Source organism: Stegodyphus dumicola, chromosome 12, assembly GCF_044657685.1.
Source record: "Stegodyphus dumicola isolate Sdum_Otavi_A_Nest chromosome 12, ASM4465768v1".
Taxonomy (NCBI): Eukaryota; Metazoa; Arthropoda; class Arachnida; order Araneae; family Eresidae; genus Stegodyphus; species Stegodyphus dumicola.
This window is the reverse complement of record NC_140779.1, coordinates 81,531,859-81,549,200: the sequence shown is the minus strand read 5'-3', so window position 1 is coordinate 81,549,200 and position 17,342 is coordinate 81,531,859. Positions and strand designations below refer to the sequence as shown.

The 17,342-nt window shown below is 30.8% G+C and overlaps 1 protein-coding gene across 1 annotated transcript in view; it reads right to left on the bottom strand.

Annotated features, from left to right (window-relative positions):
* Positions 1-1,590: 1,590 nt before the first annotated feature.
* Positions 1,591-17,342, bottom strand: part of Arp6 (Actin-related protein 6) — a 56,155-nt gene continuing 40,403 nt past the window's right edge. Inside the window, exons 6-11 of the mRNA XM_035371881.2 lie at positions 13,690-13,845; positions 12,168-12,288; positions 9,705-9,828; positions 3,915-3,990; positions 1,839-1,901; positions 1,591-1,755 (exon numbers count right to left, since the gene is read on the bottom strand). Of these exons, the coding sequence (XP_035227772.2) occupies positions 1,626-1,755; positions 1,839-1,901; positions 3,915-3,990; positions 9,705-9,828; positions 12,168-12,288; positions 13,690-13,845 (670 nt within the window). The 3' untranslated portion in view covers positions 1,591-1,625. The remainder of the gene's footprint in view (positions 1,756-1,838; positions 1,902-3,914; positions 3,991-9,704; positions 9,829-12,167; positions 12,289-13,689; positions 13,846-17,342) is intronic.

Sequence of the window (17,342 nt, the reverse complement as noted above, 5' to 3'; positions counted from 1 at the left end):
TGCATACAGTTAAAAAAACAAAAGTTAATAAAAAGGCAAGACAACTCATTAAGAAAAATGAACATTGATATATTGAACTAAGATTAAAAAATATTAATGGCAAGGCTTAACATTAACACTATACTGAGAATTCTAAATACATGCTGCTTTTAAAAACTTTGCGATGCTGTTGATTTTTACCTGACATAAGTGTGAAGAAAGTAATGCTTAATAATAAAGTAAAAAAGCCTGAACAAGTTTGTGTAGGTAAACTTATTAAGAAAAAATAAATACTGATATCCTAAACTGAGAAAATATTAAGAAAAATGTATCGCAACACTTAACACTCCATCAGGAAAATATGTTGTTTTTAAAAATCTGTAATACTACTGTTGAATTTTACGTGGTATAATGGTATATGTGGTAAGTATATAAGAAAACAACATTTCGTAACAAAATTTAAAAAATCTGACGTGAATATCACGACTTCCTTATAAGGCCTATTAAATTATGCACATTTTTTTGCTGCATTTCATCTAAACTTATTCCCCCCAAATTTCATTAGAGAAATATACCTCATGCAATCAATTCAGTTCTCATTTCATGGCTAGGAAAAACTAAAAAACATCTTCATTAAAAATTGTAAAATACAGAAAAATCTAAAACATCAAATAGAGTTAAAAACTGTTAAAAAATTTTTTTTACAGTTAAAATCAGAGTTTAAATTACTTAAATTTAGGTAGAAAGATTTTTCAGCGCACAAAACTTTTGGCCCCACTCAGCAAAATGACACTGAAGTTTGCGCAAAAATCGACTTAATTCACTATGCTAAGCTTCAAATATAAACAAATGGTGGGGATGTTAGGCTTAGTCGAACTTAAACAACTTTTAAATTGTTGATAATTTTACAATTATTGCCCATTTTGGGAAAAAGAGTCCCTTTTCTGTCCGTACGTATAGATATAATGCAAAAACACCATTCAAAAATGTTCAAAATGGGATCAAGAGCAGTAAAAATAGTTATTTTTGTTGAAATATGATATCTGAAATTTCTTGCTTTTACAATACTTCCTTTACTTCGTACAAGGAAGTAAAAAGTTACGCTAGCAGGAGTGAATACAAGAGCAGACTGGTAAACTGGGGGCTCAGCAAGAGCATAAAAAAACCTTAACAAACTCTCTGGCGAGACATTAAAATCAGAATTTTTTCTTTTCTGCTGTGCTATTTTATATACAAATCCCTATAGCTAAAAATATGATATTTTTTTTTTTTTTGTTATTGTTTAGATTTCAAAGTAATAACTTATAGATATTAGTCAAGTTAGTAAGAACTTTCTACATGAAAATTAAATATTGCTTCAATTAATTTACATAAAAACATACTGTTCATTTCTCAAGAAAAAATACTTCCTCAAATACATGAACTACATATATTGAGAACAAATTAGCTACACAAATCAGGTAAAAAATCTAGCCTATAATTAATTATTTATTGTTTTAATAAATGTTTTACTGTATCATCTAACAACATTTAACTCTTACAACTTCAAGCTTCATAGTTCTGCATAGTATGTCTCCCTTATAACATAATAACAAAAATGAAAAATCCAGATTCCTTGTAAGAAAAAAGAAATTTTTTTAATAATTCTAAACATCAAATTTATCAAGACAAAAAGCAAGCCCATTTTCTTCAAATTGCTTTCTTGTTACAATAAGTTTTGGAAATTCAGGATCTTTTGCTAAAAGAGCACCTCCTTCCCATGCAAATGTTACTGGACTAAAAAAGAGTGAAAATGAATGTAATGCAATAACATCGGAAAAAGGGAAATAAAGAGAAAGCAGTAAAATTTGAAAACTTACTTTTCTGGTAATGTCACTTTAACATCAAAAAGATAATGAGCTTCAGATCTAATATCGTTGTAACTAAAAAATTAAAAGAAATATTAATTTATTGTTTCAACAAAATAGGATGTAGCATCAGTTTGATATATGATTTAGAGTAGTGTTTTCAGTGTCTGGTTAGTAGGTGACAAAAATTACGTTTTATCCTTTTAAAGTCTTACAATAATGCTGAAAATTTAGTTCATGTTCTTGATATATTACAGACAGCTTTTCTCTGATGCCTAATGATAAACATAATTTCAAAAATAATGAAGTGGAAAGTATAATTGTATTTTAAAGTTCTCTTGGTTAGGTATAAAAAAATGCTCTCTACATATTTGAAAATGTACCTTTCTATAAGCTTTATTCTCACTTAACATGGTGTTTATCACTGGCTAAAAACTTTTAATAGATAAAGATATTTCTTGATATGCTACCAAGAATAAATTTTGCATATACACTCTTTTTAAATGACAAACTGTAGTAAAGTAATGTTTCCAAAATTTGATTTAGAATTTTTTAAATTAATATTGAAATAATTTTTTGCACATATCTTCATTTAATGAGCAAACTAAAACTCTCATAATTTTATTTTTTGTACCATCAGATGGAGCAGGAATAAATCTTTTAAATGATGATTATCTGATATTTTAAACTAATTTCTCACTTTTGGTGAATTTTCGAAAATTAATTAATATTTTTTAAACCATTGGATACTCATTATTATAAAATTTTGATGTCTAAAAATATATCAGGTATGAAGTTTTGAAATTTTCACAGATTATAAATCAAACTCTTTCACCCTCTTCTAAAATAAGAATGATAAAAAAAAAAAAAAAAAAAAAAAATAATAATAATAATTCAGTGATTTTCTACATTTTTTAAAACTACGTTGTGTTATGGACCTTAAGCAGAAGAGAATTTATCTGCTCTTCATTATGCATCATGTGATCGACTTGAAAATACAGTTCAAAGCTATCATTATAGGGCACACATTATTTGATTTAAAAGATTACAAGCAAATTAAGGTTACTATAAAAATCTTTGGCCACTTTATGAATGCTATTACTTCTTTCTTTTTTATAGACTTTATTTTATCAATTTATAGAGTTTAAGAACTGATGAGCATTTAAAATTATTTGCAATGAAATCTGCCATGACATTTTAAAAATTCCCCATTTCATAAATTTAAATAACTTTTTTAATCATTTCTTTTTAAAACTGATTTTATTAATTTATTCTTGGTAGTTTATATCTAGTCAAGTGCACCCATATTTAGTCAAGTGCTTACGAGTGACAAAATGTGGATCCAGTATGATGCAACCAAGGCTACCAGAGATAGGTTGTCACCATGTGACCTTATGCCTCACACTTCAAGACCAAATCTGCACATAAAGAACATGTTTTTCGTCTGCTGGACTCCTCAACAAGAGGTACATTACAAGTGGTACTACAAACAAATCACTCCATCAATGAGGACATGTACTGGCAGCAACAGAATGAATTAAACACAAATTTCAGCAGATGAAGCCATCATTGGTTAACTGCAAGGGTGTTTTGCCCTCTACAACAATGTGAGACTACATGTGGCAAGGCGAACCTGGATACCATTTAGCAAGTTGACTGAGAGACATTGGCCTATCCATCCTATTTGGACCTGCTCTATACCCTGAATAGTCACTACCACAGAAAATTCTTCAACAATGAGGCTGACTTGTCGTACACATTTGTGGACTTCTTTGCATCCAAGACCTCCGAGTTCTAATGCTAGTGCATTGCACAGCTGCTGCAAGGTTAGCAAAGAGTGCACAATGCTAATGGAAATTACCTTTAAGACCTAAAGCTGAGTACTACGCATTGTCTGTTTCTGATGACCACAAACATCAAGAACTTTTTTGATAACCTTGTATATATAAAAAATTCATGCTGATGTTTCAATATTCATGCATACAGGGTATTAATCAAACATGCATATGAAGATTATGCAATTTAAAATTAAAAAAGATTATGTAATTACATATTTTAAAAATCAACAAATATCAAATCACAACTTACACTCTTTCTTTAAATCCAGGAAAACAAGCATTGCCCCCAGTAAGAAGAATGTTTTTGTAAAGATGAGGCTGAACATCTGTAAATGAAATAACCAACATATAATTTAAATATTAAGCAATTAATACCAGGCCCACCAGCAGCTGAGTGATAAAGTTCCTGAACACTGGTAGTTCAGAAAAAAAAAAATAATACCTTTGCTACCCAGCTGATTCAGCACATTCATTCACACATGTTAAGATCCCATCTGCATTTTTATGCTATTTCTTTCCCCCTTTTAATAAATATATTTTTTTTTAAATTTAAAGGTAGATATAACAGATTACTTTTAGTAGTAACTAAATTCAAACAAATATATTTGTAGTTGACATATAAAATAATATTTTTGTTCTATGAGATAACTCAGAGCTTGATAAGCAACACTCACCCTTTTTGTGCATTCCCACAAGACTCCTCAATACATCATTTTTTATTAGACTTACATAAGCCACCGAATAAGAATTTTAGCTGTCTACTTATAACATTTTCCAAATTAAAACACACACACACAAAATTTCATTCTAAACACATAGTTTTGACAAATAAATAATTCATTTCAGTATGCCAAGTGTATTATTTAGTTCCTTCCTGTATACCATACCAAACACTGCATATATTTACTATGGCGATATTCGTACTCAGTCATTCAACAGGGTTCGTAGCCACATTTTAGTTTAAAAAACAATAACCTGTCTAATTACATTATACACAACTGCATAACCTTAAAAGAAAAATTAGACTTGTAATTTAAAATATGAAATATTCAGTATTTATTAAGAGAGAATGAGCATTACTCAACCATGGAAAACAATTACATTCTTTTTTTTTTAATTTTAAATAACAGTTCAGTTTACAGAACTAGTTTACAATGACAGGGGAAAAAAAAAAAAAAAAAAAAAAAAAAACAACTATGCAGAACTAAGTTATATTACAAGATTTAATGATGAAATTTCAGTTCAAAATAGAGAAAATAAATAATAATAAGCCATATTTATTATATTCACTTGACACCTAAAATAAATACAATTTATTTTTCCACTCATATTAATATTTAAATAATATAACTTAAAATTCTGAACATTTTCTAAATTTTCATTGTATAACAGATTTCCCTTAACAAATATTGCAAGCAAAGTAATTTAAGTAAAAAAGAGGAACTTTTCTGAAATCAGAAGATGGGAAATTGCTTTATGCAGTCATCCTTTAACAGTAAAAGCTTAACTAACCGGCATACTCGGAAATTGCCGAATATCTGAAAATTCCGGATAGTCGAGTGTAACTGGTAAAAGAGAAAAGGGGTAGATTGTAACCTTTCTTTAGATTTTTCAGCTAAATAATGCTTTTGACATTTCGATATGTGCATCATATAAAAAATAGCCCAATGGAACTGAAAAATAATCTGCTTTAGCAAGCACAGTAAAACTCTTTTATCTCTGTGAAATATCGCAAATGTTATTGCACAACATGTGCACCTTAATTCTTTCGCACGTTATATTACGCAATCGTAATCAACAACTGCCAGTATTCGGAGAATAAATAACTAAATAAAGGAAAATGTCCCTTTCCTTCATATAGTTTTCACCATCATGTGCTCGTCTGGCATATTTATCACTGAGCAGGACATGTCATGCTCAGCGCGATATTTCTGCTGTACTCATATTTATTAATAAAGAGATTTACCAATCATTGACCAGTCAGTGTTTTTCATTCTAACTTTGAACAGACTGCATTACATTTCCGGAATAGAATCATTCTTCGCAGATAGACCGCAGAACTTTTAGTCCTATGTAATCCAGGTTGGAAAACGACTCCCCCCCCAAAAAAAAGTCCGTTGCTTGCTTTGCTGTGAACTGTAACGGTTTCAATATTCGAGATTTTGCAGAGAAAGAGGGGAACACCCAACCTCCATACTGTATAATGCATTAGGGGAAAAAAAAATTGACTATTTGATTACTTTCACTTTATTTAACCATTCCGAATATTATTCCTTAGAAAACTAATCTCTGTTAAAACACACTTACCCATTTTTGAAGTTTATCACTTCAGCAGTTACTGCAAATATATTATAATAAATATTCATACATATGCTCATATTATAAGCATACCGATCATAATAAATGTGAATATGAACTGACCACACGGAATGAGAATGTAAATTATTAAAAACTTGATAGAAATCCAAATGCGTGTAATATTGGGTGGGAGCAAAAGAATATGAAAGGCAGTGGAATTTTCGACCGCTTTCGTAATTCTTTGACCAACAGAACAACATGCACCTGTCTGAACTCACGTGCACCAAAGGTTATGCTAATGCAAAGAAAGGCGCAGAACGCTATTTCTGGGAGTATGATTCACCATCTGATGTTCCATATAAGGAAGAAAAGTTGTTTATTCAGTTTCAGCTTTGGTACGGGGGGGGATGTGCGTTCTTAAAAAAAAAAAAAAAATAAGTATCCATAAGGGCTTTTATATTTTATTTTCAAATATAAAGACTTATAAGCACTTGTAAGGATCGCTATGAGCACTGTTGAAGTAAGGCAATCAATAACATTTATCTTGTAGCTGGCAAGTAACTCAGATTGTCAACTACTAGCATTCTTGCAAATGGTGGTAAACATGTTAGAGCTGTCAAAAACTTGTAAAAATTAAAAGCATGAAATTAATGCAGAAATAAAATATACACCAATATTTGTTATATTGCTGTACATTATTCAGAGATTAAATTAAAGTTCATAGGATCAATCATTTTTCTTTGTTGGTTGGTTTAATGGATTATGGTAAAGCATGTGAGGGCTAATTCCTTAACGAAAGGGATATATTTGCGAAGGACTTTTAATGAAAATTAGCTTATATCCATTTACACATGGGGAAAATCACAAGAACGCTCATGCAGTTGGGAACGGAACCTAGGTTGAACTCTCACTGCCAGCAACTTAGCTCAGTCACTGGTGAGCCCTTCTTTCTTCGTTACTCAGAAATTTCATACAATACTTCCCTCCCCAAACTGAAATTTTATACAATTTTATCAAGCTCAAATACAAAATAGTAATAGCATATAATATATAAAATAGTTATGTTTAACATAATCTAGCTGGAATACATATATGAGTAACTGCAATATTAGAACTTGAAACTGTTTTCCTCTATCAAAGGGGGGAGGAAAAGCTACTGCCTAGACCTTAAATACAAATTCACAACACCAAATGATTACCCTCTTTTTTTGAAAACATAACTGCAACTAGATATGAAAGTGATGATTTTGCAAAGTTGTTCTTATGTTTTGAAAAAAAAAAAGAGGGAAAAATAAGTTCTTTAATTATAAATTTTTGGTGCCCTAATTAGAGGTGTTACATATATTCATGTTTATGTTTCCCTATTATACCTCCTCTGTTAATATAATTTAAGTGTTTAAATAAATCAATGCCTACAGTTTATACAAGTATGTAATTTTAAAGAAAATTAACAGGCCAAAGTACTCAAAGGTTACAACCCAGGCAGCAATACAAAAACAGAATTCTTCTGTGATAATGTAATAGATGTTACCAAAATTTAATTTGACAAAATAAAGTTTTTAAAACTAAAAAAATAAAACTTATCTTAACTAGCAAGCCCCAGACCATGTTACACTTAATAAGTATCTAAAATTTAATGTATATGGATTTGCATTATGAAAAAATTTTAACAAATTAAAAAGAAAATGAAAAAAATTAAAAACAAATTGTATATTTAAATAATTCAGGAATGTATTCATCAGCAATGGGATGAAGTGAATGTGCACCTTTCCACAGTAATAGTTTATTTTATTATATTATTTAATTTTCATGCACAAATTTTATCGATACACATTTTGTACAGTATTAAAAAAGTTTTTTGACTTGATTTTGTTAGATTTGGTTTTGGTAAACTCTGTTTATTGTATTATAGATGTATAAACTTTTAATTTAGATAAGAATGACATATAAGAATATGAATAAGTTGATATTGGAGACTTTAGTGCTGCTTATAGCATAGATGCATGATACACAAAAATATGCTGACAGGTAACAATAACAATAGTCCCTCAGAGACAAAGCCCCTTTGAACTAAAAATCTGAAAGGTTTCAGATTTTAAATTACCTCGAAAGGGGCTTTTTTTTAACATTTTGTGTGTGGTACCTTTATTTATTAAATGTCATGTTCTTTGCACTTAAACCATAAAATTCAGTTCAAGAGCAATATTGCAAAATAATTTTAAATTAAGCATATCTTTAGAATTTCCGATACACAGTCTCATGAGCTGCAGATAAAAATGTTTTTTCTCTACAATGTTGTCATTGCTCGTTTTGAAACCCTTGAGTTTGTTAATCAAAAATTCGTTATACAAAATATGAAATTGATAATAAAATAAATTCAAATTTCAAATTTGGGTGATATGCACATATTTGCAGTAGGATTATGTCATTTAAAATTTCATGGCTCTAGGTACCGTTGTTTTATCACAATGCGAGAAACATACATAGACTCATGTAGATTTTTCATTATTTAATTTCTTCAAATATAATACAGGGCGATAATATTTGGTGGCAACAGTTTGAAAAATGAAATTGACTTTCAAAGCGATTGAACGCAAAACAAAAACAATAGATTGGGACAAAACCTCTTTGGTCTAACAATAATAAAACGACTTTAAATATTTCTGCTTTGAGCAGTGTTTTTTCAAAATCAGATTCAAAGTACTCTATTGAAATACCACATATAAAGAGCAATGTTAATAATTGCCTTGGAATGAATAATACATATAAATCTAGTTATACAATTACAGTTGGCCAAAAAACAAGCACTAGAGGATTTATCCTCCAACAAGAATTCTTATTCAACATTTCTAATGAATTATTTTATAAAATGATGAAGGAAGCATAGTTTTCATGTAACTTTCATCTTCACTTTAATTTTTTTTATGCGACCAAGACTGATTTTAATATTTTGCACACTCTATGTCCCCAACCCAAAAAACGGGTCAACACATTTTAAAAAATTATAATAAATAATCCATTTGTTAAATAAAACGGGGTGCAGAATTGTCACATAGCATGTAGGATGTAAACCATCTCTCTGTATATCGAAGACTTAGGTGCAAGTCACGTTTGGTCAGGCTCCTGAGCATAAGCCTCATCTTGAATTTAACCGTGTAGGAACCTTGCATAGCTTTTCTTACACATGACGTATGTGAAAAACCGAGCTGAGGGTGAGATCTCATTCCAGCCGATGAATAAGTCTTCGCATATGTCTAGGAGTTACTTTGTAAACAAAGTCTGTCTTGCAAAAACAATCAGCAAGTGATTTAGTGTCAACACTATTGGCAACCACCAGTTAACATCTCTGTCTAAAGACCAGCAATGTATGAAGATACTTTGTCCACTATAGATTCACATAAATGTCAGATGTTATTCTACATAATTTGCTGCCATGTAACCATTCAGAAACTTCCTATATATTGAAAAACAGCTGTATCCCTTTACCTTAATACACTTGAATATGACTATACCTTAAACATTTCTCACTTCAGTTTGAGATGATTCAACATAAATACTGATGCTGATTATTTACTAGTTGATAGGATAGTAATATCAGTGCAATAACCTTGAATTTTATCAAACTAAACATAAACCTCAATAGCTAAAATAAAAAAGAAATAATTTTTATAAATGCACAAAATACTTCCTGTGTATTTACAGAAAACTAATCAATTATCTTAGAAATTTAAACATAACCTACCTTCTGGACAAGCTTCAATACAATGTATAACAGCTTCCGAGATTCCCATTTCTTGGATATTTACATCAGATGGATGAAACAGAACTTCTGGTACCATAAACCTCTCATTATTCATTCGAATTAACTACAAACGTAAATCACATCATGTTACACACTGACAGTATGCCAAAACACATATAGAAATAAAACAAGATAAGTAAAAACTACATTAACTTAATTACAAGAAAAACATTCTAATGAAAATTTAAAATCAGGCAAAAAAGCCACATGTAAAGCTCCTTTTTTGCCTAATTCAAAAAAAAAAAAAAAAAAAAAAAATTCCTCAGTGGTTTTCTAAAACTAAATACAGTCAAAAGTCGTTAATTCGGACACCCATAATCCGGAATGATCTATAATCCGGACCTCAAAGCTACAAACTTTCTGCGCATGCGTCGTAATTTCTAAAGCACCAGCTTCCCTTTCCCTCCCCAGTTTTTCACAGAATTTAGTGCTACTACAAACTTTTTATGGGATGAACAAAAAAGTTTTATTTACGTGGAAAATGGTAGTTCAGGAACTAAACTAAGTTTATATTTAACTAAGTTTAAGACGAAATGCGCGTAAGACTGCGAATTTGCGTGTGCGCGTGCGCAAAATACGTTTACGAATGCGCGTTTAATTTATAACGAACGGGATAAGCTAAGCTAAAATTATCTAATTATCTATTTCAGTTAATGTTGCAGATTGCGTTGTTCCTTAATCTTCGAATTGGATCCGGATTATTATTTTTTGCAGACTGTTAGAGCAATTTTATAAAAGTAAGCTTGAACTTTCGATTATGTCAAACAGAATTTCCGATATATATTTACTAATATGTAAAGGATATACAAAGCGAAAGTATCTTTCGGAGTCCATTAAACAAAAAATGGAATTGCTGCAAAAAATGGATAAAGGCATATTCTTTGTTTATCTAAACTTAAACGTTTGTTTATCTAAACTTTGTTTATCTTTAACACCAGGGCAGCGTGCAATGAATTGGAAGTTGATTTATCAGCACTATCCTTATCTTAAGGGCAGATGTTTTTATTTTATTTGGCTTATAATTGCTTACTCAATGTAGTATTTCATCTCAATGTACTCTGTCTTTGATATGATTTAAATCAAATGCCTCGTCATTATAATTCGCTTCCCATAGCGAAGAAAGTGACATAGGTTATTGAAAACGAAAAAATTTCGGTTGAGAAATTAGTCGGTATTCTCGATACAGCAATTATAGGACTTGAACAGCGGAACTTTGTAACTGAACAAGAAATTATGTCTGTTTATAGAATTAAAGAGAATGTATTATCACATAAAAAATGAAGCAACTGAAACAACTTACATTGAAAGAAATGTTTAATAAAGTAAACCACTAAATATTAAGCTTTTCTTTTGTCAATTTTGATACCCTTTAGATCATAACTGTTCTTTATTTCGTAAATTACGGTTTCATATTTTTACTTTTATAATTTCTGCATGCCATTTTACCAGATTTAAACTGATAATCTATAATCCGGAAAAATCGATAATCCGGAATCGCCGAAGTCCCGACGAGTCCGGATTAACGACTTTTGACTGTATATATATAATAATCATGGATGTTTCTTGCTCTTTTAATTTCACTGATTCGTTGTCCTTTGATGAAAGATTTAGTGACCACCATTTTCGAAATCGCTATTGCCTTTAACGTATTAGCTCAGTGAAAAATTGTCAGCAACAAATTGGGACTTTTTGAGTGGTGGGTCTGGATAATCAGAAAGTACCTTCAAAAACTACTGAGAACAATTTTTGAAATTAATGTCCAAAACATATCCAAAAATAGATTTAATTTCTAAAGCACCAGCTTCCCTTTCCCTCCCCAGTTTTTCACAGAATTTAGTGCTACTACAAACTTTTTATGGGATGAACAAAAAAGTTTTATTTACATGGAAAATGGTAGTTCAGGAACTAAACTAAGTTTATATTTAACTGAAAAGAAAAAAAGGATTAATGAATAAGTGTTTTTAACAGAAGCAATATTATGGCACGGAAAGTTGTTGCTGTTCATAAATGCCTCTCTTTTTTAGCTGCTGACAGAAAAAATTTATAAAGCATTTTATTTTATGTTCATTTCTTCATTTAACTGAACAATACAAAATTAACAAAGAGAGAAATATTATTATTTTAAACAAAATGGCATGCATTCTAAAATTCCATACTAGTTCAGAGGAAATTCAGTAGCAACAACAGATGTTTGCAGATGAAATGCAAGAATGTTTCCAGATTTTTTTTTTTTTTTTAAATTCCATGAAAACAATTAGAAGAAAGATTTACTAATGCTTAATCATTCAAAAAATAAATAAAATGCTCTTATTTTCATGCAATTAAATTTATGCTAACAAAATTGGTAATTTAATATCACAATCAATTCTTTCTCCTCTCATACACATTTTAATTATAATTTACCTGTTCATTATCCTTTGGTTTGCCAGTTGTCTCCTCTAAAGGTCGAACATAGCCTCTTCTAATAACTGTATAATCAGGAAGCACATAGTCCCTTACAATTGTATTTTCTTTGCTTCTTAACCTTTCAAGGAAAATAAGCAATTAATGCAAGGTGTATAAATACAGGTATTTTATTTGGCAAGTCATAAATGAATTTCCACAGTTCCTCTATCATGATTATATCATTAGAGAAAAGGAAGGGAAAAAAGTCTTAATTAACTATCTTTTTAAATGCTAGGTTTTCTAACAAAGCTCTTTCTTTTTCTTTTTTTTTTTTTTTTACTTCCATGCTGTTAATGTGTGAATTATGTGTTAGTCTTACTTCCTTAAGTGCAAATCAACACCAACTTTAACACATATGCCATTAGAAATTTCCAGATGGCCAATATCATTGGTTAAAAAACACAGCTCCATGTGTATATGATTTGTTGAATATAAAATTTACATTTCATCATTTTAACAGAATACAGAACTGATCAAATATTCAATAAAATGGAGCTTTTTTTAGGCTTCACTGCTAAAATTAATTGATTTATTCATAAAAGTTGAGTTCTTTGCAATTTGTTTTAGCGGTTGAAAGCAAAATCAGAGCAAAAAGTCTAACAAATAGCCAGCCAGCTGAAGACAGTTTTAAGACCTTACACAGTGAAAAACTGTATTTATAAAATATATTACATGAGCTAATTTAAGACCAAGGGGAGGGGGAACTTTTTTAAAATATGGAAATGTTTTATACTGTATTGATACATTTAATTAAATGTATTTAGTGTTGAGAATCAAGGCACACTATAATTTGTAGAGTCATTAGGATTTTTTCGGAAGCAGGCAAGATGAAAAATTAGCAAACACCTTGGCTGGAAATCGGACCAGGGACCTCTGAAATACCGGCCCAGTGTGCTGACCACTACACCCTGAAGGCATGCCAAGAAGGTGGGAGAAATACCTTATATACTCCCCTTTTAAAAGGTGACTGGGGTTTGTTTAGGGGACCCAATCGTCAAATCCTGGGTGCGGAGAATCATTATACAACATCCTTTTAGTTCGGGCGACACTGTAGAGACATTAGGTTAATTGGAAAAGCTGGAGAGATGAAAAATCAGCAAACCCTTTTTCCGGGAATCAAACCACGGACCTCTGGAATACTGGCCCAGCTTGCAGAACCACTACACTATGAAGGCATGCTAAGAAGGCGGGAGAAATACCTTATGAATTAATTCATTATTGATAAGATTTTCTTCAAAATTCATTACATGTTAGCTAGGACATATTTAACACAATAAACTTTTTTTTTTTAATTTTAAATAAATCTGAATTATACTTTTGACATTACTGCTAAAACAACCTTTAAACTAATTATGATTTAACATTTCAAGATGGAGTGTTACCTTTTAAATAAATATATCTGCTACTTATAAAAAAATACATGTGACAATTCAATAATTGTTTACAATAATATACATTTCAGTATATCTATAAAAATTACTTTGCTTTTTTCATATCAGCCCAGAAGTCGGTAGACACATAACAAACATCTTCTTTCACTTGATTCATAACATATGTTTCATCCATCACATTTAATTGACGATAAGACGTAATTTCCTTTAAATGATTAGTTAATATCTTTCCACCAATATCAATTCTGGAAGAACAAATTAAAAAAAAATAAGGATTAAGTATTTTATTAAGCATTACAAAAAGCATTGGAAAACTCTTTTAAAGACAGCACAATTCTGTTATTCTTTATACAAAATACATGATACATATTTATGCTCAAATTAAAAATATTTCAAATGTTTATGGTAAATAGGTAAAATTGCAATTATTCCATCATATAAAATTTAATATTTTAAATTCTAACAAGGACAACATTCTTGCATGCTTTGTTGTAATAAATCCCATGCAAATAGTAGATATTTATTTATACAGGGTCCAAAATATTTCACAAATTCCAGAAAATTATAATTAACTCCAAATGAACAAAATGCATGAAGAGATGACATTAATTTCCTTTCAGCTTTTCCTAATGAAAGGATAGATTTTTTACTGTAACTATAGTCTAAATTCTGCTAAGAATTTGAACTAGATCTAGGGGTTTTCTTGAGCATAAAATATACTAAGCTGAGCCAGAAAGTAAGCATCGTTTGCACAAATTTCCTGCGCATCTGACAGCATGAATGTCAGTCGCACATGTGCAGTTACATTGTTCAACATGAGAATAAATTAGCCTAGCCATTTTGTTTACTTATGTTAATGTCTAAAGTCACCGTTTATCAGTAATCATATTTAAAATAATCAGTGGGTCTGGTAGCTGTGAAATAAGACTCATTATCAAGTTGTTGAATGCAAAAAAAGTTCAACCATGTGAAATTTATCCCCAGATAAGGGTAACTTATGGAGAGAATGTGATGAGTGAAGGTATGGTAGGAAAGTGGGTTAGGATGTTTAACGAAGGAAAGAAAAATGTCCACGATGAGGAGCACAGTGGATGTCCACTGTTGATCACCAAAGAATTAGTGCATTGCACCAACAAAAAAGTTCATTCCTATAAATGATTCATGATTTTTGATTTTTCAATCCATTTCGCAATCCTTATTATATATAATTATGATTGAACATTTTCATTACAAAAAAATGTGCTCGCAGTGAGTAACGAAAATGCTAATGGATGTTCAAAAACAGAAACACATGGGAGCAGGCTTGGCATTTTTGCAAAGGAAATGATTTTTTGAAAAAGACTGTTACAAGCACTGAAACATGGATTTATTACAAGATATCCAAAATGAAACGACAGTCAATGAAATGGTAGCATACTGGTTGCCTGAAACCAAAGAAAGCAAAGTAATTTGTTCCTTCAACAAAAACCATGTGCACTGTGACTATCAAGGAATTTTGTTAGTGGATGGATTGAATCAGGCACAACAATCAACATTACTGCTTAGTATGTTGATTTAATGAACATTACTGCTTAGTAAGATACTGAAGTTAGGCTCAATACAGAATAAAAGGCATGGACTACTGACTTCTTGTATTGTGTTCGTGCATGACAAAGTGCAATCGCATACTGCATGTGTAATGATGACACTGCTTGATTCATTTTACTAGGAACAGTTCTGTTACCCTCCTTTTAGTCTGAACCTAGCTCCATCTGACTTCCATTTGTACTCTAGTGTGCTGTGAAGCTGTCTTGTAGCGTGGAGAGTCTCTAGAGTAAAACGAGTTCTGAGAACGACTGAACCGAGTCGGGAGCTTTGAAGTGAAGCTGTCTTCACCGTTACAGCATGATGGCTGTGTTACTGATTGTTTCAGTGTGTTTGTTTTAGTTTATCGATGACGGTAAACATGTTTTTGGAGTTGTCCTTAGTTATACTGGCAAATAAATTGTGTTTTTATTCTTTGTCAAGTGTTGTCATCAATCAGTCCATCTACGAACCCGTTAAGAACACAACAATATTTTATATTAAGTACACTCACTATGCTAATATTTCTAAAAAGTACAATTTCATTACCCTATTTTTCTACAAACAAAAGAATTTTTTAAAATCTAGAACTAGAATTCAGTTATTTAATTATAGCAAGCCACATGACAGCTATAAACCATCTCAATTCCAAACGTATTTAAGAACATTTGAGGGAATAAAATCCAGCAATCTTCTTACCTTACCATTATTCTAAGAAGACTTGAAAAATCTGATTTAAAATGCCCTCATTCACACTACAATCGCAGGCATCCATGCTTTATCTGAGATTCAAAACTGAATGACATGGTACCAGTTTCTGCTAACATTATATCAAGCAAAGTAACTAATTTATAACCAGAGTATTCTTTATCTTAAGATATAAAAGACAGCTGACAATAAAGCTAATATATTAACCATTACAGACCTTCACACAATGAAAATTATCAATTGTCCTTGATGTTTTAAAACTTAAAATAATTTCATGTTTAGAAGCAACTGCTTAGAAAAGATCACATTTCTGCAATCACTTAACAGGGATTCCAAATGGGGTTGGTATTGATCTCCTGAGGGAGGGATCAATGATGATCAAAGGTCAATAGCTGAATTGACAGCACAAATACCATCGATTGAAAAAAATCAATACTGTAAAATAGATAATTTAATTATTTACTAATATGAAGTTATAGCATGTAATAAGGAAGGAATTATATTCGGTCTACTGGAAAGTTCTGCCCATTTTTGGAAGAAAACAAAATGCACATTTTTGTTACTGTCAATAAACTTTATTAAATAATATAATTGCCATTATTATTAATGACTTGCCAGAGCGAGGGCAATTCGTGTATCCCATTTTTGAAAAATGTAACTTTTGATGCGAAATAGCCAGTGCTTGTGTCATATCTTCTTCATTTTTGAATTTTTTGGCGTTTAAAAAATTTTGTAAGGACAAAAGCAAGTGATAGTCGGAGGTTGCTAAGTCCAGGGAATATGGTGGATGTGACAGAATTTCCCAGCCTAGTTCTGCAATTTTTTGGTAACTGCCCAAAACAGCATGTGGACGGCATTATCATGATGCAGTATGATGTCCTTCCTACTGAACATCGCCAGCCTCTTTTCTTGGACTGCTGTCTTTACATTTAGTGAGCTGAATTAAGCCTTTCTGCGATCTCTGATGTTGTCAGAAAAAAGATCTTGCCCTAACATGACTATAATAACATTTTTGTCAATCAAAGATGGCCGTCCAGAGCGTGGCTTATCAGAAAAGTCGAAATCACCTGTTTAAAATTTTTCGAACCATCTTCTCTATGTTCTATCAGAAACTGTACCTTCACTAAATACTTTCAATAAATTTCTACATGCTTCTGCAACATTTCTTCCTTGTTGAAATTTGTATAAAATACAGTGGCGTAAATGAACTTTATCAGCAGCCATGGGTATACTATCACTCCACACTTAAGACTAACGTGAAAGCTTTAGTTAATTTGCTACGTCAAGAGTCGAACATGCGCCAAATAAACATGTGCTTATATGTCGAAAATTGTTGTCATAAAACAGACAGAACTTTCCAGTAGACCGAATATAAAATAAATGTGAGGGAAGAAATATACACAATTGATTTAATATATTTTAAAAATCAACAGCACTTTTTTGAAATATTATATAAATTTAAACGTCATCC